Source organism: Capra hircus, chromosome 28, assembly GCF_001704415.2.
Source record: "Capra hircus breed San Clemente chromosome 28, ASM170441v1, whole genome shotgun sequence".
Lineage (NCBI taxonomy): Eukaryota > Metazoa > Chordata > Mammalia > Artiodactyla > Bovidae > Capra > Capra hircus.
The window spans coordinates 39,312,715-39,339,098 of NC_030835.1; the positions used below are offsets into that span (position 1 = coordinate 39,312,715).

The window sequence follows — 26,384 nt, forward strand, 5'->3', positions numbered from 1 at the left end:
CGATCATGCCTACAACTCTGAAATTGCCTCATGTCATTTCATTTAGCAAAGGCTGTATCATTTTGTGCTTTAGGGAGGGGGTAATTAATCACTGTCACTGCTCTCTCTGCATTTATACATTTTAAATACAAGGAGAAGCCGTGTAATTAAAAGAAAAAATGGACCACAAAGCGACTTCATGTCATCAAGATGCTCATGTTTTTGCAAAATGTTTTATTTTAAAATGAACTCTGAATTTACAAATGAAAGTCTACTTGATAATTTATGGATGTGTTTTTCCTACAAAAGGTTGACATTTCTCCCAATCAGTTAATAGAGGAGGAGGATGTAAAAGAGATTCCATCTCAGATTTGCTTCTGAGTCATGTTGCTTAAACATTATATGACCATGTCAACCCTTATGTGTAATGCCAAGCAGGCCTGCTCTTCCTTTAGGGGTGTGATGAGAACAAATTAATCAGTATTTGTCAAAGATTAAGCAAACTCAGATAAAAGTCGTGTTATTTCTTGGTTGGACCTTGAGTAGAGTCATGGTCACTCAAAGCAGACGCTAAATGAAATGACCCTATAACCTTCCTGTCTTTATCAGACTCTGCTTTCCTTCTAGTCCAGACCTGGTTCGATCAGGCCAGGGCAGGAAGTCCATGTGGGTGTGCTAAGTCACTTCAGTCATGTCCGACTCTGCAGTCCTATAGACTGTAGCCCTCCAGGCTCCACTGTCCATGGGATTCTCCAGGCAAGAATACTGGAGTGGGTTGCCATACTCTCCTCCAGGGGATCTTCCTGACTCAGGGATCAAACCCATGTCTCTTACGTCTCCTGACTTGGCAGGTGGGTTCTTTACCACTAGTGCCACCTGGGAAGCCCAAGAAGTCCATACCGTTTGGCATTTAAATGCCTAGACTTTGGATCCAGTGATAAAGATTTAGTCTCACTAGACAGAGAAGGCAGCTGACGCGACTGCAGGCCTCTTGGCAGTCTGGGTGGGGCCCCACGCATGAGATAGCCTACATCTAGAACACCCAGCGCTTTCTAGTGGCAGCTGTTTTCAGTGTGGTACCATTTTGGCTGACCCCACGAGGACATTCTGGGACAGGGTAGATCCTCAATTTCCAGAACAAGGATTCACAATCAGAACCAAAGCAGCCACCCCAGTACCAGTGCTGCCCTGCGATAATCAGCAAAAGCATTTAAAGTTCTCACTTCCCAACATCAGGACTAGGACCTTGAGAGTAAAACCTGCCAGTTGAGGCCAAGCAGCTCTGGGTGTTGGTGGAGGATGGATTTAAAGGTTAGGAATTATGTAAGAATTAAAGATTTTAAAATTTAAAAAAATAAAAAAAAAAAAATTAAAAAAAAAAAGAATCCCTTTGGGGAGCTCTCATAAGAAAAAAATAAATAAATAAAGGTTAGGAATTACAAAGAGTCGAATAAACAATTCGTTGAGAGTCCAGTTTGAAGTAATATTCATCTCTATCCCCTCTCATCTTTTTCAAGACACTAAAGTTAGAAGTGGCACCTTACCTATGTACCTGCAAGTACTCTTAACTCCCAGATGACACCAACAGAATTCTTTTTCTCAGAGCCCAAAGTGATGACTTCTTTATATTCTTGAGGCATCCATCTGAAGATGTAGAAAGTCTCTCTCAAGATTTCAAGCACCCCACTACACCAGCTGTTCTCAAACAGGGCAGCAGGAGGCCATGTGTCAGTATCTCCTAGAGACCTAGAGACCTGGGTAAGCCCAGCCCACATCCTACCCTCATTGAGAACCGTGGTACCAGACGTGAACTCCTCAATGGCAGGCACTGTTTCTTATTCAGCTTGTAAGGAAATGGTAGGAGTATGGACAGATGGGTGGACAATTGAGTGGGGGCTGGTAAATAATGAGTGGGTGCCTCATAGGGTCTTGGTAGGCATCTGCCAGTGTGATTTAAAGGGATGCTTTGCCTCTGTCCCGGACCATTGTTCACTGATCGCTACTTAAGCCTTTATGAAATCTGTAGCTAAGCCTACAACCATCTGTGAACCGTTGGCTGTAACCATTACTATTGCGATGTTAGAAGAGCCACAGGCATCACTCCTTAAGCTCTCCCTTAGTCTTCACCAGATGTCATTAATAAACATAAAATGGGTGCTGTCCATTTTAGTCATAGTCATGGAAAACAAAGTTTAGAGTTAACCCTCATCTAGATTTTTGCCTGAATAACCGAGAAAACCCACTCATCTCCTTTGAAAACCAAAGTATCCCTAGCCTTGGGATACCTTGTCTTTGGGTCCCCTCTCCCCAAGAACTGTGGCTACGTCATAGGGACTCTCATATCCTGGGCTGTTGTCAACGGCAGATGGGCCTCAAGTCCTCGTTTCATACTGCATGTTCATTGTGGTCATTAGTTTCTACTGGAAAAGAAAGGGGTTATGGAGCAGTGCTCAGCCCCGCCGAAGGAATAGAGGTTACTAAACACCTTCCCACTCTCCCCAAATCTGCATGTAATCAGGGCTAGTTTTTCTCAGAAGCCTAATCTAAGCCCACACAGTGCTTTGGCCAGCCCTCACTCAGGGACAGGGTAGAATCGATTCCAACACTAGGTCTGAAAGCGTATAAATTATTAGATTGAGGCCAAAGGCCAGTGAAAATACTACCATTAGATCTTTTCAATGACAATTTTGTGCTTGATAGATGCTGAGACTTAGGAGACATGCTTTTAATGCCCGGATCCTGAAGTGTTATTAATGCTGATGAGGGTGTAACTGAGTCACTTTGCTGTACAGCAGAAATTATCACCACATTGTAAATCAACTATATGGTAATAAAATGTTTTAAAAAAGGAAACCTAACTTTTAAGTGCAACTGATCTCTGGAACATATTTCCACTTCTTTTTCTTTTGAGTTCCCAAATAGGATGTTCAGACTGGAGGGGAATCTGGTTAAAATGTGCCAGACTTTCTTTCAAAAGGACAGACCCCTCAAGGAGGTAGTGGTGTGCTCTTTCTGGCTGTTCTGAGCACTGATCAGTTACCTTCCTGTCTCAAGGTGGGTAGATTGTTGACCTTGCCGTCTGCTAGAGCTGTGCACATAGCACCTGCCCCCAAAATGGTTAGATGGGCGAATTCAGGAGTTTGGTCCTCACAGCAAAGTCCTGCTATTTCTTTGTGGGTCTGCCTCTGTCCTGTTTCTTAACTCAAAAGGTCTAGGTCATGAGGGCTTGTGTCATGTTGTTGATTTCATTTTCAGTGGGGAAAAAAAAGATCAGAAAGCTTGTTTACAAAGACAACACATATGGTGGAAAACATTGGCAATGAATATGTAAAGTAAAAACAGCTTTATTGAGACAGTGGGATTTTTCCTTATTTCAGAATTTCATATTAGCTACTGTTACTCAGACTTTAAAGAATCTGCCTACAATGCAGGAGGCCTGGGTTCGATCCCTGGGTCAGGAAGATCCCCTGGAAAAAAGAATGGCAACCCACTCTAGTATTCTTGCCTGGAGAATTCTCTAGGCAGAGGAGCCTGGCGGGCTACAGTCCATGGCGTCGCAAAGAGCTGGACACGACTGAGTGACTTAACACTTCTCACTGTTATGGCATTGAGTCAGTGAGATTTTGTAATTTTTTTTAAAGGCTTGCACTGAGCAGATGCTAACAAGGACAACCTGCTCTGCTTTCTCACTTGCCACCAAGCTTCCCGTGAAGCTTGGCAATGCAGTAGCTCCTTCAGATAAGCTCCCAGGAAGCTCTGTGCCCTTGATTGCAAAGTGCTGAGCACAGTAGGGAAGCTGCCTCTAGTGGCAGAGTCTGTGTTGGCGAGTCCTTGGGATCCAGTTTCAATCCTAGTGTCTCCCCATGAGATGAGGGACTGAAACTCTGAGACTCAGTTTACTCCTCTGTAAAATGAAGATGATAACCCACCGTCTTTGCTTTTTGTAATGTGCATAACTCACAGTAAGCCCTCAAGATGCGTGAGCCGTTGTAACTCACCCAGCAGCGTGTGGACCACCACTGATTATCTCTTCTCTTTCCCTTTCAACAGCTGGGACATTTTTCTGATGGTCATTGCAGGCATGAAGCTGCTGCGGACCTCCTTCTGTAACCCAGTCCACCAGTTTACTCACTTGGGCTTCACAGTGATCTTTTTCCATTTCGACTACAAAGATATTTCAGAGAGTTTCTTACTGGATTTCTTCATGGTGTCCATTTTATTCAGCAAGGCAAGTTAAGCTCTTTTCTTCATTTCAAAATAGAAAAGGTACATTTCTCACCAAATGCATTGAGGTTGAAACATTGTTTTTAAAAAATTATAGCATTAAATTAAATTGAATTACGTATGCATGTCACATTCCTGCTGCCATTTGAGGAGTATTCCCCATGAAATGGACGTATGCCATGTTATTTGCCAAAAATCACTAATTAGCTTGAATTAGCTTTTTGTGTTGCTTGAAATTTTGTGATCTTTGTCTCTGTTAACAATCTCATTGTGGAACTTCCTAGATCTCAAAATGCTTGGAATTAAAAATTAGCAACCAGACTAATTTTCTTTTTTAAACAAAACTTGGCATTTTGCCTTTGGAGGTAAAGTTGAAACTTGGAACCAGAGAGCTGGGACTCTTGGAGTACTTTCTGTCCCTTAGCTTGTCTCAGGTCAAGATTTCATCTGGTGTCAGTTCACCCATGGGCAGTGGGAAACCCTAATCACAGTTCAGGCAAATATATGGGAATAGTACCCAACGTTTAACAGAGGAAGGTAAGCTCCTTGGAATACTGGTCTGAGTGTATGTGCTCTGAGCACTGTAACAAAGCTGGGATGTAAACAGAAGTTAGGAAAATAATTTGGAAAACTCTTTCCTCACATGCTCCATTTAATATAGCAGGCATGGTTTTCTGCCCTGATGTTGTCCTATTCTCCCTTTTGGTTAATCATTTTTAAATTCTAAGGTTCTTTCCTGAATTTCATTTTGAACCTCTATTGAGTTAGTTCTATTAATTTCTCTACTTACTCTCTGTCCTTTCCTTCACCTGGCTTCCTCTTATTCTAAGTGACAAAAATTCAAATATTCCAATTATATCACTTTGGTAGCCCACCTAGTTTTCACATTTTATTCCCAAATTTCAGCTTTGGTCTTTAACCCACAGAAGTTTGTTTTCCATTTGTCTGGGGTCTGTTTTTTGAAAAATTTATTACATTTTTCTGATGATTCAAGTCACAGGCTTCCATAATCTGGTTTTTTCCATTATGTCTAAATGTCCATGATCTCACATAATAAATGTAAAATTGTCTCCTTTGATCTTGAAAGCATTGATAAAGTTGTAAATAATTTTACTACTCATAGAAGTAAGAACTTACTATCAGATGCAACATGGGTTGGAATGGTTTGAATTCCTAACTCTGGCATTATTTATATCTTGACTTGGTAATATTTATATTCTTGCCTGAACCCTAGTTTCATGGAAAATTATAAATAATGATGCCAGTCTCACTAGGTGAAGAGGATTGATTAATGTTAAGTAGAAGAGAAGGTTTTATTTGTTTGAGTTCTACCAGTTTATTGCCACCAACCCATCTCCCTCCACCCTTCTCATGCATGCGTGCTCAGGCACATAACCCCATGGACTGCAGCCGCCAGGCTCCTCTGCCCACGGACTTTGCCAGGCAAGAATACTGGAGTGGATTGCCATTTCCTTCTCCGAGAAGAGAAAGGTTTAAATAGCATGTGCTTTCCCAATATGAGGTAGGACTTTTAAAGCCATCTTAAGTAGAAAAAGAAAAGTTACACCCTGCTTAGGATGTGAAGGAGTGTGGCTGCTTTTTTGTACTGAACCGTTTGCTTCAGTAGCCTCCTGTATTAGCGCTAGGTGCCAGGTGAACAAGAACTTAGCAGAAAAGGGTGAGCACCTCCTGTAATAGTCTTCTTAAGTGATTCCACATCTGCAATAAGAACAGGGATTTTCATTTGCTGGGGGGATGGCAGCCTCCCCACTGATCAGCCTGCTGGTCAGTTGAGAGATGGTTACTGCTACGATGCCTGCTAGGGGCAGATGTCCAGATCAAGAGGGCCTGCTGGCAGTAGAGGAAGGATTTATGTAGACCTGTTGCTCTTCTTCCTGTCCAGGTGGGCACCTAGTGCCACCCTGTGCATATGATAATGAGGAGGGTGGAACCTGATGGTACACAGTCTGAAACTATTAATAAATTAATAGTTCTTTACTTACAAAACAGAAACAGACTCACAGACTTAACGAACATGTGATTGCCAGCAGGAAAAGAAGGAGAAAAGATAAAGGCAGTTTGGGATTGACATGTTTAGTTCAATTCAGTTCATTTCAGTCACTCAGTCGTATCTGACTCTTTGTGACCCCAGGAACTGCAGCACGCTAGGCTTCCCTGTCCATCACCAACTCCTGGAGCTTACTGAAACTCATGTTCATTGAGTCGGTGATGCCATCCAACCATCTCATCCTCTGTCGTCCCCTTCCCCTCCTGCCTTCAATCTTTCCCAACATCAAGGTCTTTTTAAAGAGTCGACTCTTCCCATCAGGTGGCCAGGTATTGGAGTTTCAGCTTCAACATCAGTCCTTCCAATGAATCTTCAGGACTGATTTCCTTTAGGGTGACTGGTTGAATCTACTTGCAGTCCAAGGGACTCTCAAGAGTCTTCTCCACGCCACAGTTCAAAAGCATCAATTCTTTGGCGCTCAGCTTTCTTCACAGTCCAGCTCACATGCATACATGACTACTGGAAAAACCATAGCCTTGACTAGATGGACCTTTTTTGGCAAAGTAATGTCTCTGCTTTTGAATATGCTGTCTAGGTTGGTCATAACTTTTCTTCCAAGGAATAAGTGTCTTTTAATTTCATGGCTGCAGTTACCATCTGCAGTGGTTTGGGAGCCCCCCAAAATAAAGTCTGTCACTGTTTCCATTGTTTCCCCATCTATTTGCCATGAAGTGATGGGACTGGATGCCATGATCTTAGTTTTCTGAATGTTGAGCTTTAAGCCAACTTTTTCACTCTCCTCTTTCACTTTCACCAAGAGGCTCTTTAGTTCTTCTTCACTTTCTGCCATAAGGGTGGTGTCATCTGCATATCTGAGGTTATTGAGATTTCTCCCGGGATTCTTGATTCCAGCTTGTGCTTCTTCCAGCCCAGCGTTTTTCATGATGTACTCTGCATATAAGTTAAATAAGCAGGGTGACAATATACAGCTTTGATGTACTCCTTTCCCAACTTGAGAACAGCCTGTTGTTCCATGCCCAGTTCTAACTGTTGCTTCTTGATCTGCATACAGATTTCTCAGGAGGCAGGTCAGGTGGTCTGGTATTCCCATCTCTTTAAGAATTTTCTATGGTTTGTGGTGATCCACACAGTCAAAGGCTTTGGCATAGTCAATAAAGCAGAAATAGATGTTTTTCTGGAACTCGCTAGCTTTTTCGATGATCCAGTGGATGTTGGCAATTTGATCTCTGGTTTCTCTGCCTTTTCTAAATCCAGCTTGAACATCTGGAAGTTCACATACTGTTGAAGCCTGGCTTGGAGAATTTTGAGCATTACTTTGCTAGTGTGTGAGATGAGTGCAATTGTGTGGTAGTTTGAGCATTCTTTGGCATTGCCCTTCTTCGGGATTGGAATGAAAACTGACCTTTTCCAGTCCTGTGGCCACTGCTGAGTTTTCCAAATATGCTGGCATATTGAATGCAGCACTTTCACAGCATCATCTTATAGGATTTGAAATAGCTCGACTGGAATTCCATCACCCCCACTAGCTTTGTTCATAGTGATGCTTCCTATGGGATTAACATGCACACTGCTATATTTAAAATGGATAATGAACAAGAACCTACTATATAGCAGAAGGAGCTCTGCTTAATGTTATGTGGCAGCTGGATGTGAGGGGAGTTGGGGACAGAATGGATACATGTATGTGTATGACTGAGTCCCCTTGCTGTCCATCTGAAACTGTCACAACATTGTTAATTTGCTATACCCTAACATATAATCAAAAGTTAAAAAATAATAAACTCAGTGCTGCAGGCATTTGGGTTCCATTTGCTGTCATCGTTCTGAAGCACCAGTGAAAGCACTAATAATTTCAGAGAGAACCATAGTGACAGCATTCCCATCTCCTGTAACTGAGGGAGCCTTAGCAAGTGTAATTTGAATAGTCTGCTTCCAGGCTGGGCATAATAGCAGAGTCCAAAAGAAAAAAGGCAACTGAGACAAAAGCTGGAAGAATCAGCATCCTGAATTAGCAAGTTGGTCCTGAAGCATCCCCAGCTCCATCTGATGCCTGCTCACACTGTCTTGACAGAGCAGCATATTTTCTGAAATGAGAAACGAGATCTGATTCCCTGGCAAAAAACATAGCTGAATAAAGGTCTTTAAGGTCTTCTTAGAAAGACAGTCCAGTAGAAATTAGTGACAAAACAGTGGCGATGAGGAAGGTCACAGTTAATGCTTCCTGTAAAGATCCTGCCTGCCACCCTCAACTGCTACTTCCTGTTCTTTCTACACATTTTAAGGTATCTGTAAAAAAATTGTCTATTCACATATTTCCTAGAGTCTTTCTAGAAACCTCCAATATTGTTTTTGCAGGGAATACTGCTGTTTAGGGGGATTCATTGCACAATATGAAATTTTGTTTGTTCAGTAGACTCATCAGTGTCTGGCTTATGACACATCCTCTCATTTACCATCGCAAAATCTCTAAGCTCTTTCCCCAGCCCGGCTCCTGTTCTGCTAAATAGCAAAACCGCTATTAGCCTGGCAGCTCGCCTTGCAGAAGAGCTGCAAGATGAATGTGGAGACCTTGGAAGGGCCTCCAGTTTCCTTGGAAGAAAGGAGCTATGTGAATATTGGACTTGTTATTATTATCATAAGTCAGTTGTCCCTAATCTTTAAGGCTTTATGGGGGGAAAGAAAGATGTGATGTGATTACAGAGAGATGATCTGTGCTACGAGATCAAAGCTCTGGGGTCCAGAGGGTGAAAATAGATGGTTTCCAGAGGGCCTGCCTGCGTGTTACTCTCTCCCTCCTCCAGTCCCCAAATGCCCCCTGAGATCTGTAAGATGAATGTTGGCTGGTCTCCTCTGTTTGCCAGATCTACTGATAAGTGGGACATCATGAGTTCTGGGCCAGAGTTCAACAGGAAGGATTTAGTTGCATTGACACAGTCATCTTCCCAGGTGGCCCGGTGGTAAAGAATATGCCTGCCAATGCAGGAGACACAGAAGTCTCGGATTTGATCCCTGGATTGGGTAGATCCCTTGGATTGGGTAGATCCCTTGGATTGGGTAGATCCCTTGGAGGAGACAATGGCAACCCTCTCCAGTATTCTTGCCTGGAGAATCCCATGGACAGAGGAGCCTGGCGGGCTACAGTCCATGAGGTTGCAAAGAGTCGGACATGACTAAGCAACTGAGCAAACACATGTGTGCTTTGACAGAGAGGATGAAACATTCCTTGAGGATGGGGCTCTTGGATGGGGGAGATGAGCAGCAGAGAGAAAGAAAGGTCCCCACATATTCCATCCTGTGATGTTTGATGCTCCAACCACACACCTCTTTCAATTTAACCCCTTTGAAGAGTCAGGCCCCTCTGTCCTCTCTCACTTAGCCTCTCAGTCCCTTTCCTCTCTCTCTTCTGCCCCATTGTTACCAACCAGGGTTCTTGGCCTCCTTAATCAATAGGAATTGATCAGAGGCTGGGCAAGGCTTTATTGGGGCCCCCGCTGCAGCAGGGGATAGCGAGACCAAATAACAGTTTCTCTTGCTCACTCTCTGAGGTGGGGAGAGGGAAGTTAGTTCCTTATTTAGGGTGAGGGTAGGGTGTGTCCAGGAGTTGGGCTGGAGGAGAGGCTCAGGTGATTTGCTTGCTTTTGGTGTGGTTGTGTGCAGGGGGCACGCATGGCACCCTGCTTTCGCTTCTGGCTCCTCTGAAGTGGTGGTTGGGCTCTTTGGTCTGTGTGTATCTTGTCATCTACAATTGGCTCCAAGTGTGCACGACCATGTTGTTGCTATAGTGCAGTCGCTCAGTCGTGTCTGACTCTTTGTGACCCCATGAACTGCAGCACACCAGACTTCCCAGTCGATTGCTATCTCCCAGAGTTTGCGCAAACTCATTTCCATGGAATTGCTGATGCCATTCAACCATCTCATTGTCTCTCGTTGCCTTCTCTTCCTGCCATGAGTCTTTCCTGGCATCAGGGTCTTTTCCAGTAAGTTGCCTCTGAACATCAAGGAGCCAAAGTATTGGAGCTTCAGCGTATGTATACGCACAGTTCTTGTTAGTCCCTTGTAGTTTCTTTGTATTCAGTTTCTTGAAGAGACATTCGTCCAGGAACAAGTGTTGCCACAAAGGGTCCCAGGTCTCAGACTCACCAGCAGCCATCCTTATAATGTAATGAATTTGTAACATCTTGGATATGCGTGGATCTTTGGGGGACAGTAAAGCATGATCCAAGTAAGGACATTTGGTTGTGGCAGGAACGAAGGTGACAGAGGTTTCCTGCTCTCCCGCTGGTACTGAGAAAGTTCTTGGAAATCATCTTGAAATTTTTTGTAATTTTTAGTTGGAGAAGTAGTACTTGAAAAATAGTCCTGCCAGAGAATCATTCTGCCAACATTTCCAAATTGTGTTACAAATGAAATTCTAAAGACTGTTGGAATGGAGGATAGCACTTTTACCATTTATGATGTTAAAATTGATGGGTGAGGTGGTTTTTACATAAAGCTGTGTGAATGATGGCCCCAGAGCCTTGATGAGTGGCTATGTTCTGGATGACTGCAATTAGCATGCAAGTTATTTGAAATTGGTTTCTAAATGGCATTTTCCTTTATTTTATGTATCCTGGTATAAAGTCTCACCTTAAAATGGAACCACATCTTGGGGAATGAATGCTTCTACAGAAGTATTTTTTTCAAAATACTTTGTTTAATTGTTCAATTATTGAGCATCTCTTCCATGCCAGGCATTGGACTAGACACAGAGATGGTTAATAATATGAATGAAAGCAGTCCTTATTTGGTGGTTTCTATAAGCCAGGCACTATTTCCAGCACTCCATGTAGATGGGCCTGCTTAATCTTCACAGCAATTTTGTGGCTGGGTACAATTCACTGTACAGATGAAGAAACAGATGCATAGAAATCAAGTTAATTGCCCCGAAGTCTCACAGCTATTAAATGATAGAGCAGGATTCTGCCTATACTTTGAGACCCACACACCGCCCCCTCCCCGCCCCCCGCCCCATTTGGGGACTCTGCAAAGAAGCCACATGAGTAAATGGATCATTACAGTAAAGTATGATAGGGGAGGTGGCCAGGGCAGAGCATTTCAAGAGTATACATAAAAATGGTACCCCCTCCCTCTAGAAGAATCAGAAACAGGGATGCTTCCCTTGACCTTTGAAGAAAGAGGGAGTGAGTCAGGAAAAGAAGGCAGGGAAAAGTGAGCTAAAGCAGAGGAAACTGCCTGTGAAAGGCACTGAAGTGAGAGAGGGCTTGGCATGCTCCGGAAGCTGCCAGATACTTGCTATGTGTGGGACGTGGGGAGGAGAGTGGTGAGAAGGTGAAACTGGAGGTGCCGTCATGAGGCAGATCAGAGAGGACCGAGCGTGCCATGCCCCAGAGTTTGGCTTCATTCCTACTAATATATCTGCTGAAGATTATCAGGCAGAGGAATCACAGGCTCAGAGCTGCATTTAGAAACATCTGTTTGTGGGAGAGAATGAAAGATAAGGAAGCGTGGAGTCTGGGCGATTGGGTAGATGTGTATAGTAATAAGCCAGGCCACTCATAATGAGGGCTTGGGCAGCAGAGGCAGAAATGAGGACAACGAGAAGGAACAAATCCAGGAGGTGTTTAGAAGGTGGAGCTGATAACATGTGGTGACCATGGGGATGCTGAGGGACGTGGACTGTGGGCAGAAGAGCCATGTCTGGGAGTGTTCACATCTGGTACTCCAGTGATTAGGTGATCTCATTAATTAGGGCCAGAATAAGAAGACATACTGGGGGGACATATGGTTTTAGGTGTGTTGAATTGTGGAATGAGATGCAATGGGGACCAGAAGTGAAGACCTAGGGGACAGGATGTCTTCCAGCTTAAATATTTTGATTTACCTCCGAGTTATAAATGTGTGCTCAGTTTAGTAAAGTTAGAAAACCAGTGGAAAAGTACAGAGAAAGTCCATCTTTATACACACCTCTCACTTCTAACTCCCTCCTCTCTCTAGTGACGACTGTTGTAAACATTTCAGAATAATTCCTTGCTCTCTGTTTCCCTTCACACACACAGACACACCACACACCATGAGTTGTTCAGTCGTGTCCAAGTCTTTGCAACCCCATGTATTGTAGCCCACCAGGCTCCTCTGTCCATGGACTTCTCTAGGCAAGAATACTAGAATGAGTCCCATGCCCTGCTCCAACACCACACACACACACGCACACACACACACACACACACACAATCTAAAATATTAATAAGATCATTCTTTACACATTTCACTTACTTTTTTTTTTGCTTAAAAATATCTCTTAGAGAACTTCCATGACAGTATGTGTAACATTGCCTCTTCTTTCTATGTTGCATAGTATTCCATAGCACATACCATAGTTTGACTAGCCATACCCCCATTGAAGACATTTAGTTTGTTTCCACCTTTTTCCTCTGTGGTAGTTGGGATTTCTGTGTTCACAAACTTCAGAAACCCAGATGTAACTGGCATAATGAAAAAAGGGGATTTATTGGTTCACATAACTAGAGCTTCCCAGGTGGTGCTAGTGGTAAAAACCTGCCTGCCAATTCTGGAGACATGAGAGACAAGGGCTCCATCCCTTGGTGGGGAAGATCCCCTGGAGGAGGGCGTGGCATCACACTCCAATATTCTTGCCTGGAGAATCCCATGGGCAGAGGAGCCTGGAGGGCTACAGTCCATAGGGTTGCAATGAGTCAGACACGACTGAAGTGACTTAGCACACTCACATGCATAACTGATGGTGTGATCCAGAGGCTTAAATGACAGTATCAAAATTCTGTTTTTATGTCTCCTCTTCTGGCATCATTCTTAGGTTGGTTCTTTGTTTATAGAATTTGTCCAGCTGATAATCCCAGAAAGAAGAGACGGCATCTCTCCTAGAGTTTTAGCCTAGGTCTTGGGAAGAGTCTCATTGACTAGTTTTGTGTCTTTTGTTCATTCATGAACTAGGTACAGTGGCCAGAGGGATGCAAGCCCTCAAGTCACTGAGGCGTGGCTCTTGTCTGCCCTTCGAGTTCTAACCAAACTTTAGAGACTGGAAGTCAGAGATGGAAGAAAGGGAAAGCAGACAAGAAATATCAGATGCCGGCACATTCAGTTTCATAACTCACATCCTGCTGCACATGAGTGTTTCCAGAAGATAGATTTCTGTGATAGGAGTTGCTGGGTCAACAAGATGTACAGGATAGGGTCTTCACAGAGAATCCTTCCAAAAGACATCTTTGCTTCTAACCTGGATTGTCAGCATTTAAGACATAGGTGGAGGAGGAACAGAAGTGACTCATGAAACAAGGTAAAGCACAGTGAAACGAGAAACAGGAAAGGAACTGCTTTCAAGAAGGAAGGAATAGTATGCTATTCCGTGGAGCTGTGTTTAAGAGAAAATTCCACAGTCACAACCACTTTCAGGCTGTTAATACTTAATTAGCTTAGAAAAGGGGAATTGGCTTCAGACATGCCATTCTCGTTGTGTTTAAAAGGTTTAGTCCACTTGCCAGGAATAAACATGACATATACATCTGATATGAAGGGCCAGAGTGCGATGTTTACTTAATGTCACCATCTCTGTGTTTAAAATACAGGTTTCTTTAAGCATCTCCAGCTGGGATGCTATAGACAGCAGAAGTTATTTTCTTTAGTTCCATTACCTTAGTGTGGCTTCTGTCTGCCTCCTCTGAGTTTCCTTTTTAAGAATAGCATATCTCTATTTATTTATTTGTTTATTTTGGCCCTGCTGTCTGACATGCAGGATCACAGTTCCATGACAGGGGATCAAACCGGTGCCCCCAGTATTGGGAGCACAGAGTCTTAACCATGAGACCACCAGGGAAGTCTCTCATCTGAGTTTTTGGTGATATCAGCACCACTTCCTCCAGAGGGTCATCATGCGGACTAGCTCTTGATATCCTGAAATAAGGTGGGGGCTGGAACATCTCTACGTTATTGTTTGGGTTCCGTAATGTTGACAGATGCTCCATTTTCTATTTTCAGTTGATTTGTAGGTCATTTTTCCTTCACTGTGTTGAAGACTGGATTTATCAAGTTTATTGATTTTTTAAAATAATTCTGGAATTTTCAATAAGATTGTCTCACAGCTTTCTCTCTACTAGATAGGACTCACTCCATCAGCTCTTTCAAGGCTTTGTCAGGTTTGACCTTCTTAGTCAGATCTACCGAGACCACCCAATTTTCATATTGCAACTTGTCCCTGCTACACCGAGCCTCCCCATCTAGTCACACTGCAACGTTCTACTTTTTGCTGTACCATTTGTCACTTTCCAACATATTCTCTCTCTCTCTTGTTTTTCATTTGATCATCTCTTCTACCAGATGGACAGAAATCTTTGTCTGTTTACTGATAGGTACTAATTTCCAGAACAGGGTCAGGCACACAGTGGGAAAACAAAAAGCCTCTGCGGAGTGTTGCGTGGTGCTTTCTGCATGGATGGGTCAGAAACTTACCCAAAGCCACTCTCTCACAGAGCCAGACATGAGCGTGATCCTATCCCCAGAATGGCCAAGCCCAGAGTAAAAACTGGTTTGCAGACGGTTCACGAAACTATTACAGGAACCTAGCACACCTTCCAGGCTCGCAGGGACCCATGTTCACAGGTCATGCCACCCAGGATGGTGCAAGAAAGAAGTTCTTAGTGTCTGCACACTGTCCAGAAACAAAGAACACGGTCTTATGTGTCTGTGTTCCCAAGAAGACTGGAAACCCCTTGAGTGGTGGGACCGTGGGTGTGCTTATTTTTCCTGCTTTCTGCAACATCAAGCAAAATGCAGGGTCCCAGTTAGGGTCAGGGTTAGGGGCTAAGGGTTAGGGTCAAGGTTCGGTGTTAGGGGTTAAGGTCAAGGTTAGGATTATATAATTTAATACATGTTAATTGCATTCAGTTGAGAGCACAAAGATTGAAAAACTGGTTTGTGAGATGTGAAATCCTAGCTTGGATGTGGTGGCTGGGTGATGTTTTACCATTCTAGAGAGATGATGATTCACGGAGGAGGGGAAGGCACGGAGGGCTGTTTTCGACTGGGCACACGGGTTACTTAGCACTCCCTCCTTGGGCTCTCTGTGGTGTGTGTTTTGATTTTCTTGGCTTCTAATAACGCTTGTTTGGCTGCCTCGCCGCTGCCCACTGTCCCGCTCACAGCGGGGGAGTTAACGCATGACCAGCAGAGCTGGCTGCTCCGCTGTGAGTGTGTTGCTCTGTGCTCCCCAATCAGCTGAGCCCTCCTCGCAGAGTTGAGAGTGTAGAACACAATCTGTTTCACGCTGCATACCTACCCCATTGGTGACACGCTGATGCCATTCAATCGGCCGGCTCACGGCATGGGGCCCCACTGTGATGCCACTTTTAAAGTGTCATATAACTGCTGGGAAGCGCCTGAATAGCCCCAAACACCCTGTTAGTCAAGATTTATAGCCCAACACATCAACTTTCTTGTCTTCTACTCCCCAGGACAATACCCACATACCAGGGGAATGGGTTTCCCTTAACTTAAACCATACAAGTTCCTGTAATTCATCTCCTGGAAAGGGACAGAGGGCTGGAGTGAAAGCTAACAGATTGTCTACACCTCAGCCTTCAAAGTAAGGGGCTGTTATTCCTTCCCATTTAGGACTTCAAGGCTGGTGTGCAAGAGTTATATCTTTCCCCCTCATTTTTCCTTTCTTCTCATGCCAGAGTATATTGTAATAAATACATGGATTTAGTCATGTTGTTCAAACAACAACATAGTCATGTGTGTCCCTGCTGATATGCCAAAGAAGTATTTATGGCTCTCATTTAAAAAAAGATTCTACAGCTTTCTCTGTAAAATCAAAGGGCTGTAGCTGATGAATCTTTAGAGAACAGGCATGTGGTGTATGTTTGAGGCACAGAAGCTGCATGAGAGGCTTCAGGGAATTTAGCAGAGGTGACAAATCCAGGCTCTCTTCACTGAAAGAATGTTGAAAACCTTCGTGCTCAACAATGAGGAAGCCCTCCTTAAAGCGCTTCCTGAAGACAGAGCTCGATTGGTTCTAAGTCAGGGCAACACCTTCCTTACAAAAGGCGCTTGCTCTCCATTATTGGGTGTAGGTTTCTGGTTCTGCAGAATTTGCACACACATAAACCTAAAGATTCCAAATAGTGTCCTTTACCATGGATTCGTATTTAAGACAAGATCTTCGAGGTCACGCATTCTCATTACTTCTTTCCTTTTACTACCGCTCTTGAAAGCACTTTGAGTCGAGCAAACCATGTTGCTTCTGCCACAGTTGCAGGAAGGCAGTCAATGACAGTGAGATGGTTACTGTTGTAAATATTCATGGAGAAGAAGAGGGGAAACATCACTTTTATCAGGAAAATTAGTGGCAATTGCATAGATCTGGCATGTACAGGAGAGTCAGAAAGTAACAAGAAAAATTCTATTGACCTGATACCCACCTGAGGCTTTCTTTTGCTCATTGTTTCTGAAAAATACTTTCTGTTCTTATAATCACTAGTTACTTACCTGTTAGAAGATAACTGTGCAAGTATAACCAATATCGTATCACTGATGGTGAACATACACTCCAGTGGAAAATGTGGGAAAGAAAAACATAAAAAATACTTTTGAAGCAATGTCATAAAGGAAAGAAATAAAATAACCTTTATTTATTCAGCACTTATTATATGTTTGGTCCTGAACTGAAAACCTAATGTGGATTATTTCATCTGCTCTTCACAATCATTTTCTGAGATAGGTACCAAAACATATTTATTTATTTTTGAAGCATATTTATTTATTTATTCTTTTAAATTATTTATTGGCTGCATTGGGTCTTAGGTGCAGCCTGCAAGTTCTTCGTTGTGCCAGGAAGGCTCTTTCCTTTCATTGTGGCCCATGCCCTTTCTAGCTGTGGCACAGGCTCAGTAGCTGTGGCGCCTGGGCTTAGTTGCTCTGAGGCACGTGGGGTCTTGGCTTCCTGACCAGGGACTGAATCCGCATCTGCTGCATTACTTAACCCCTGGACCACCAGGGACGTCCCTGCCATGTTTACTTTGCAAATGAGAGAGCTGAGGCTCAGAGGAGTAAAGCTTGTCCAAGATCACACACCTAGTGAGAGGCAGAGCCTGAATGAGAACCTAGGTCTAACTCCAAAGCTTAGTCTTATCACCAAGATGCTGTACTACTTTCCATGTGATAGGAGGTTATAAGCCAAATATTATGGGGGTCTCCAAAGGGAGCAATGAGTTAAAGTAGTGAAAGGAAGACTAGCAGGAAAAACTTTGAACTATTTTTAAAATCCATTTTATTTCTTCTTTTGGCATATTATTTGTGTCTCTTTTTTTAAAGTCACCACTATTACATTAATGGGGCTTCCATGATGGCTCAGAAGGTAAAGAATCTGCCTGCAATATAGGAGACCCAGGTTCGATCCCTGAGTCAGGAAGATCCCCTGAGAAGGCAATGGCAACCCACTGCAGTTTTTGCTTGGAGGATTCCGTGGACAAAGGAGTCTGGCAGGCTACAGTCCACAGGGTTATAAAGAGTCAGCCATGACTGAGTGACTAACACATAAAACACACATTACTTTAATAATAGAAAACTTAAATTCACCAGGATCTCCCTGCAAATAATATTGTATTTTTGCTTGTGTCAGATGGTGCTAGTGGTAAAGAATCTGCCTGCCATTGCAGGAGACCCAAGAGATGCAGATTTAATCCCTGGGGCGGGGAGATTCCCTGGAGAAGGAAATGGCAACCTGCTCCAGTGTTCTTGCCTGGAGAGTCCCATGGACAGAGGAGCCTTGTGGGCTACAGTCCATGGGGTCACAAAGAGTCAGACAGGACTGAGCATATACACATTGCTTGTGTAGTGTAAGCAATTTCAACAGTTTCCTCCCTGGTATCCTTGGTATTACTGTCATATATTTTCTTTAACATATGCTAAAAACACATAGTACATTGTTAACTATTTTTGCTTTAGAGCAAAATTTCTCTTTTAGAGCAATTAAAAATAAGAAAAAATAGTTGTTGTCACTTATTTTATTTCTGATTCATTATTTCTTTGTGTAAATCCAAATTTCCAACTTGTATTTTTTTCTGCCTGAATTTCCTGAACAGTTTCTGTACTGTAGGTCTATTTGCAATGAATTCTGTCAGTTTTGTTTGCCTAGAAAGTATTTCTCTTTCCTTTTTGAAAGACATTTCATTGGGTATAGAATTCCTTATTGACAGTTTCTGCCCCACCCCTGTTTTTGCATTTAAAAAATACCACTCCATTGTCTTCTGGCTTACAGAAAGTCTATAATTTTACTTTTATTCTTCTCTGTGTAATGTGCTTTTTGGGGGGCTGCCTTCAAGGTTTTTCTTTTTGTTTTTAGCAACTTGATTATTATATGCCTAGTGTTGTGTAGGATTTATTATTATTTGTTTATTTATTCTATTGTTTGTTTGGGTATTTATCCCCCTTGATATTATCTAATTTTCCTGAATCTGTGGCTTGGTGTCTGTCATTACTTTGGAAATTTTTTTTCCATTATGTCTTCAAACACTTTGTCCTGTTCTCTCTTTCTGAATTTCAAAGAACACCTATGTTAGTTTGATATTGTTGTATATCTCTTGGATACTAAGTAATGTTTTTCCATGTGTCTTTAAAATTTTAATATGCTTATTTATTTTCAGCTATGCTGGGTCTTCCTTGTTGCATGTGAGCTTTCTCTTGTGGTGTGGGAGCTTCTCATTGCAGTGGTTTATCTTGTTGCAGAGCGTGGACTCTGTAGTTTCAGCTTGAGAACTCCAGAGCACAGGCTTATTACTTGTGGCATAAGGGCTCAGCTGCCTGGCAGCTGTGAGATCTTCCTGGACAATGGATCAAACCCATGTCTCCTGCATTGCAAGGTAGATTCCTAACCCCTGAGCCACCAGGGAAGCCCCATATTTTCTTTTTGAATTCATTCAGTATTGTCTATGTATTTTGGTTTAGGACATCTTTATTGACTTTCTTTGAGTTCATTGATTCTTTCATCGACTATGTTAGTCTGACGAGCCTGCTGAAAACATTCAGTGTCTCTTTTGTGTGTTTTCCGTTTCTATTATTTGCATTTGAGTATCTCTTTTAAACTTTCCATCTCTCTGCTGAAGCTTTTCATCTAATCTGTCATATTGTGTACCTTTTCCATTAGAGCCTATAACATATTAATCAAAGTGATTCTAGTTTTCACAGTCAGATAGTTCCAACATATGGTTCATCTCTGACTCTTGCCCTGATTGTGGCTTTATGTTTTAGGAGTCTCTTTTTTCTTGCCTTTTCATATGCCTCATAACTTTTTGTTGAAAGCTAGACTTCTGCTGGAGGGCCATAGAGAATAAAGCAAATAGCTTTTATGCCTGGAACTGGACATGCCTTTCCTTCTGCTAGATTTTTGATGGAGAGTTTGAGTTAATACAGTTCGGAGATGGACTGGGTTGGGGGGTTGTTGTTGCTATGGTTACCCTTAAGGTACCACAGACTTCAGAACTCCTGAAGGGATACCCTGCGTTTAGATTGGGGTTTGGTTTCCATAGCAACGTTTGCTCAGCGCTCAGCTCTGCCTCCACGCTGCTCCTCGTTGTGTCTCTTCACATGGGGTTGTTCCTTTCCTTTCCCTCTTCCATCAGCATCTGCTTTTACTTTTCACTTGAAACGTGTTAACTTGATGGCAGAGGGAGAGGGTGGAGGACGTTCTCTGCTTTCTAATTAAACCTCAGTCTTAGGCCTGCCCCCGTCCCTTGGTCTTAGAGCTGTGTCCTTCTTAGTCTTCCTGCCCCTCCTCCAGCTGCAGTTGGTCAGCAGGTGCTCCTGCCCCTTCCTCGGGAGTGGGGTTTTGTTGCTGGTGCGTCATTCCCCTCTCCCAGCTGCAGTGAGTTTTTTTTTTTTTTTTTTTTTTTAATCAATGCTCTGGAGACAACAGTGTTTGCTCACCTTTCCTCTGCAAATTGGGGCTTCCCTGGTGCCTCAGATGGTAAAGAATCTGTGTGCATTGCAGGAGACCCGAGTTTGATCCCCGGGTCAGGAAGATCTCCTGGAGAAGTAAATGCCACTCCAGTATTCTTGCCTGGAGAATTCCACGGACAGAGGAGCCTAGCAGGCTAAAATGTGTGTCCCGTAAGAGAAGTCTGGAAAAGGGGTCTAGCAGAGTTTTGTACCCTCCAGGTGTATGCTGTTTCCTTCTTTCATGTCTGTCCCACACCAGACACTTCCTTAGGGTTTTCTCTGATCTTTTCTGTGAGTACCCAGGGGAGTGCATGGAGAAAAAGCCTGCTGTTTCTATACCCCTCAGGGGCTTCCTGGTGTCCCATGAGCCCACACTTGACTATCACCAACTCATGAGCTCTTGCTGCTGTAAAAGCAGCAGCTTGGATCCTGATAGGAGTCTTATGAGCTTGGCCTTTATACCCTCTTTGTGAAAACTACATTTGTCACCCTTAGAGTTGTAATGAATCTTCAAGAGGGAGGGTGCTGAGTCGCTTCAGTCGTGTCTGATTCTTTGTGACCCCATGGACCCCCACCAGGCTCCTCTGTCCGTGGAACTCTCCAGGCAAGAATACTGGAGTAGGTAGCCATTTCCTTCTCCAGGGGATCTTCCTGACTCAGGGATCAAACCCATGTCTCTTAGGTCTCTTGCACTGGCAGGCAAGTTCTTGACCACTAGCACCGCCTTGAAAGCCCTCAAGAGGGAGGAAGCCCCCCAAAACAGAATCTAGAAAGCCGCCTCTCCCATACAAGGAAGAGAATTATAAATAAAATCAAAGACAGGAGACTATCCTACATACAGTAATTGGATAAAGGCTAACATTAGGAATTTAAAGGACTAAGGAATTGAAAAGAAAGGCAGAATGTGTACATTAAATGTATCATTTCTACCATTCCACTCCAAGTTCAATTTGATGCTTAAAGAGCAAAAGTAACCTTCTGTCCTCAGTTACTTTCATCCTCTCTTGTTTCTGCTGTGTTGAAGTCCACTCTTGCCTTCTTCCCCAGTGACCTACCTCCCCACACACCAGAGCCCACACCCCCATGTCCATCACAGACATGCACAGAGACGCAGGATTAAATTTAATTCCTAATTCTCAGGGATCTTGACAAAATCTTTACCTTTTAATTGTGTGCATTCCTACCTCTTGGTAGACTGAAAAATTTAAATGTGCCGTGGTGACTTCATTTGCATTTATGGTTGCCCTAATTAGTAGTTATGAAATATGAACCTAACTAATATTTTCTGTCATGTTCTCCTTGGGGTCTGAATTTGTCAGGCTGCAGAAGACTGGCTAATCAAAGAACCAGGGCCTGTTGCATTTCCCTTTATTAGCTGCACATTCATTTGCCTAAGTAACCTACCCCTCTGCTGGGTACACTCATCCCTGGATCACCTCTGTTTCTCTTCTTAGTTACAATTTTCCAAATTGCACTTCACAGATGATAATCTATTACCCCAGGTTCCTTTGTCTTCCCTTATATTTTAGTTTCCCTTGATGATTCTGTTTTCACGTTTCTGTTGTAGGTTAATCAGATTCATCTTGCCTGATACCTCTTTCCTGAATAGTTCTGAAATTTTATTTTTTACTGTTAAATATCATGTTTACTCCAGTATAGCACTGATACCCTTTATCAGTTTAAGAAGAACTTTTTAAATTACTAGGCTGTGAGGGAGTTTTATAAATTTGTTGAATTTATTTTTCAGCATCTTTTCTGAATCAATTAAATATTAATGTTTACTTCATTTTTGTGAATCAGTGACATTTTTTCTAATATTTAACCATTATGTGATAAACCACATTTGATCATGATATATTTTTATACATTTATAGATTCATTTGGTAAATATTTTATTGAGGATTTCTGCATTTATATTAATAGATTAGAACATCTGTATTTTCCTTTCTGATAATATTCTTGCTAATTTTTTTGTATTACAAAATAGACTTCCAATATAAACTGTGAAGTTTTACTAAGGTGCACATTTTAAGGCTACATCTTTTCCTCTACAAATAGCTTTAGCTGAATTCCACAAGTTATAATTGGTACTACTGCTTTTCATTGTCATTCATTTTCAAGTATTATCTGATTTTGGTTATCACTATCAATGCTGTCTTTATTGTTGTTATTATATCCAGAGTTTGTGGTTGTTGTTGCCATTATTGTTTTGCTGTCTTATTATTATTGACTTTTGATTTAATTACAAAACAATCTGCTGCTGCTGCTAAGTAATCTGCATGATACCAGTTCTTAGCATTGGTTAAACCTTCTTTTGGAGTTTAGTCATTCATCAATTCTTATAAATGTACATATGCTTGAAAATTACATTCTTTCTCTTTGGATTGACTGCAAGATTCTAATACACACATCTCAGATAAAGCTTGTTAATTCTTGTCAAATATTTTATATCTTCATTTTGTTTGTCTAATTAAGCAATTATTTTCTCAGATGCCTGTCTTAAAGTCTCTCCCTGTGATGTAGATTTCTTAATCTTCTCCTGTAATTCTGTCCATTTTTACTTTATATATCTTGAGATTATATGGATAAGTACATACTTTCCAATTAATTGCATCTTCTGGTGACTCTTTCTTTTCATCATTACATACTGATTTTTATTCTTTATTGAGTAAAAGTCTAGTTTGTCTAATATTAATATAGGTAAGCAAGTTTTCTTTTGATTAGGATTTGCCTGGTATATATATTTTTCATTCTCCTTTTTTTCTATAAGAAAGTTTTATTGATAACTGAATAATTTATGTGACCTCTTATCTTAAACTTTCTAAGTAATTCTACTATTTCTAATGAAAGCATCTAGCACAATTTTCCCTGTTAATAGAGACTGAGAATCTTCACATTTTCATAGACAAATTGTATCCATTTACTTTTTTGCTTTTACATTTTTCTATCATGATTTTTTTTTCTTTCTTTTTATGATGCTTTTTCTTTGCCCTCCTACTCCTCTTTTTTTTTTTTTGCCTTATATTGAATTGAATAAATTTTATTTGGTTCCTTCTTTCCCTGTAGTGCTTGGAAACTTAATATTATTCTTTTAGTCCTTTAGTGCAATGAATCTCAATGTGTGATCCTCAGAAAAGCAGCATCAGAATCACCTGGAAAGGTATTCTGGTCTGCATCCTAAACCTACTGAATCAGAACCTCTGTATGGGACTTGATGTAATTCTTCAATGAAGAACTCATGTTTTTCTAAATTCTGGAAAATTCTTAGACATTTGCCCTTCGAATGTTTTCTCTTCTTTTTCTCTCTGTACTTTCCTTCTGGAACTCCAAAATTAGATGCCTATTGTATCTTCTTAGTCTGTCGTCTGTGTTTCTGAGCTTCGGATTTTTTCCCTTTCATCCGTCTATGCTGTGTTCCAGGTGATCTACTCAGAGCTTCTGTTCTCTGCTTTTCTGTTTTGTTATCACTGATCTGCTTTTAAGCCATCTCCTGGGCATTTTATTCTAATGACTTCATTTACCACTTCTAGAATTGGTACCTCTTCCTTTTTCAATTCCATTTGTTCATTTTGCATATTAGGTTACTCTTTTGTTATTGCTTCTTTTTTATGTCAGCTCTTTCCTCATTTATTTAGATTCTTTCATAGTTTAATTACTTCAGATTCTTGGGATACAGTTGTCCTGTGTGTCGCATCTACTGACTTTTTCTCATCTGCTGTTTCCCGTTGTAGTTTGTAATTTTCAGTGTAGACAGATCTTCATTGGGAGTTTGTGTTTATCTGTGGGAGGCTTACATATTGTGGCTGTGGAAGTGTCCTTGGAGACAATTTACGAGAGAACGTCTTGTCATCCTCCACTGCTTTTAACGTTAGTTTCTCAGTTTTGCATCCCTGCTCTTCCATAACAGCTTATATTTCAGCACCTCTCCCCTACGTCATGATGGCTAAGGCTTTGGTGTGTTGTGGGTGATTGATTTTTATCTACTCTATTCCAGGCAGAAAAACAAACTTTTTACTTTCTCCCAGTCCTGGTAGGTGGGGCTCTCTAATTTACACTTGGTGGGTATGGCTGCCCTTCAAGTCATTAAAATTCAAGTACTCAGCTGCTGTAGCCCATATTCATGCCCTTGTCTTCTTGGAGTCACCCTGGTGTTAGTTCAGATATAACATTCACATTTAAAATCCAAGAATTCATTTGAATCAGTTCTGATGAGATGGATGAAACTGGAGCCAATTATACAGAGTGAAGTAAGCCAGAAAGAAAAACACCAATACAGTATACTAACACATATATATGGAATTTAGGAAGATGGCAATGACGACCCTGTATGCAAGACAGGAAAAAAGACACAGATGTGTATAACGGACTTTTGGACTCAGAGGGAGAGGGAGAGGGTGGGATGATTTGGGAGAATGGGAATTCTAACATGTATACTGTCATGTAAGAATTGAATCGCCAGTCCATGTCTGACGTAGGGTGCAGCATGCTTGGGGCTGGTGCATGGGGATGACCCAGAGAGATGTTGTAGGGAGGGACGTGGGAGGGGGGTTCATGTTTGGGAACACATGTAAGAATTAAAGATTTTAAAATTTAAAAAATTAAAGTAAAATAAAATAAAATAAAATCCCCTCTTTGCTTCTGACTGTTAGAGGTTCTCTTCTTTGGAGTTCAATCATTTTTCTTATGATTTTGTACATTATTTATGTATTTAGGTATGTGTATACATATATATATATATATATTTATGTGTGTATTTTTACAGTGGATGGAAACCTTTCTGTATTACCGTGCTCCCTGAAGCCCATAAATACTTTGCTAAACAGTGTGTTATATAATAGACTTCCAACACAAATTGTATACTGTGGTAGAATCCATTTCTCACTTTCTGAAATTCAGTTGTGTAACCACTTATAACCACTGACTGAAAAGTTTACTAAACTTACAAAATTTTAACTCATATTGCCAGCCGTATTTGAGACTATTTATATTTTAATGCTAATACCCTCAAATTTATCCTATTTGCATTTGTCATATTTGATCTTATCATTTATTCTATAAACTTGGCTCTCCCCCTTACCTAAAAAGTGGTATCTCACATTTGAAAATTCACTTCTTTACTTTTTCCATTCCTTCTTGAACACTTTTCTACTCCCCATATCCCTACCTGTGGATCAACATATCTGATCGCTTTCCCCAATTCTTTTGTTCCTGGTTTACAATCCCTCAGCTGGGCTCCCACCTGAATTCATCACTGTGTCCCACCTTGAACTTCCAAATGTCTTCCCATGTGTCAACATCCTTTCCAAGCACTCTCATCTCTGCTCCCTCAGTATTCTCTCATTTTGAACTCAATTCACCTTTAATTCAATAGCCAGTCTCTGGGATTCCTTTCAGCCTTGCCTGCTTCTTCAAGTTCAAACACTGATAATCATAAGTTGCATATTTTTCTGAGTTAAAAAAAACTTAATGAATTTGACAACAAAACTTTTAAGAAAAGAACTAATCTGGGATGGGAGACTAGTAAAGCTGGATCAATAGGGATAACAGGTAGTGATTGGATTTAATCAAATGGACTTATCATATGGGCAGCTCCTAGTATAAGAACATTCAGTAAATGGTGAGTTATTTCATCGGGAAAGGGGGAGGAAGTCCCCAGAGGAAAGGTGGCCTGTGCCTTATTTAAGAATGTACTAGCAAGGAAATGGGTTAAGGTCATATTTATTGGGTGACACTTCTCTTAAGATAGTTTGTGAATTTATGTAGATTGCATTTTCTGCCTAGAGCAGAGATACAACAGCATGTCTATGCCAAACTGAAAACATGTTTCCAAAAAGGGTTATTTGAAGTGAGAGTATTTATGGTGTCTTTCTTTGGGACACAGCCAGAATTATTCCACTGTGACTTCTTTTCGTCTTTTTTGAGTGTTTTTAGTGGATAAGACCCAAATGATTTTGTTTTCTCATATAGTCATACTTGGGTAATTTGGGAAGTTTATTATGCTTTAATAGGCCTGAGATTTAAGAGCTTGGCAGCAGAGCATTAGGAATGAGATAAGCTTCATAAAAACAGAGGCCTCATACTGTCTAAGGAGATGCAAGTTCATAGCTAATGGAAATGGGACTTCTATTTAAAGTACCTCACTGTGTACATATCAGTCCCCAACTCACACGTTGCTGTATATAAAATA

At 41.6% G+C, this 26,384-nt stretch overlaps 1 protein-coding gene across 1 annotated transcript in view; it reads left to right on the plus strand.

Moving 5' to 3' along the window:
- Positions 1 to 26,384, plus strand: part of PCNX2 (pecanex homolog 2 (Drosophila)) — a 309,639-nt gene that overhangs the window by 166,932 nt on the left and 116,323 nt on the right. Inside the window, exon 21 of the mRNA XM_018042531.1 lies at positions 4,030 to 4,207. Coding sequence (XP_017898020.1) covers positions 4,030 to 4,207 — 178 coding nt within the window. The remainder of the gene's footprint in view (positions 1 to 4,029; positions 4,208 to 26,384) is intronic.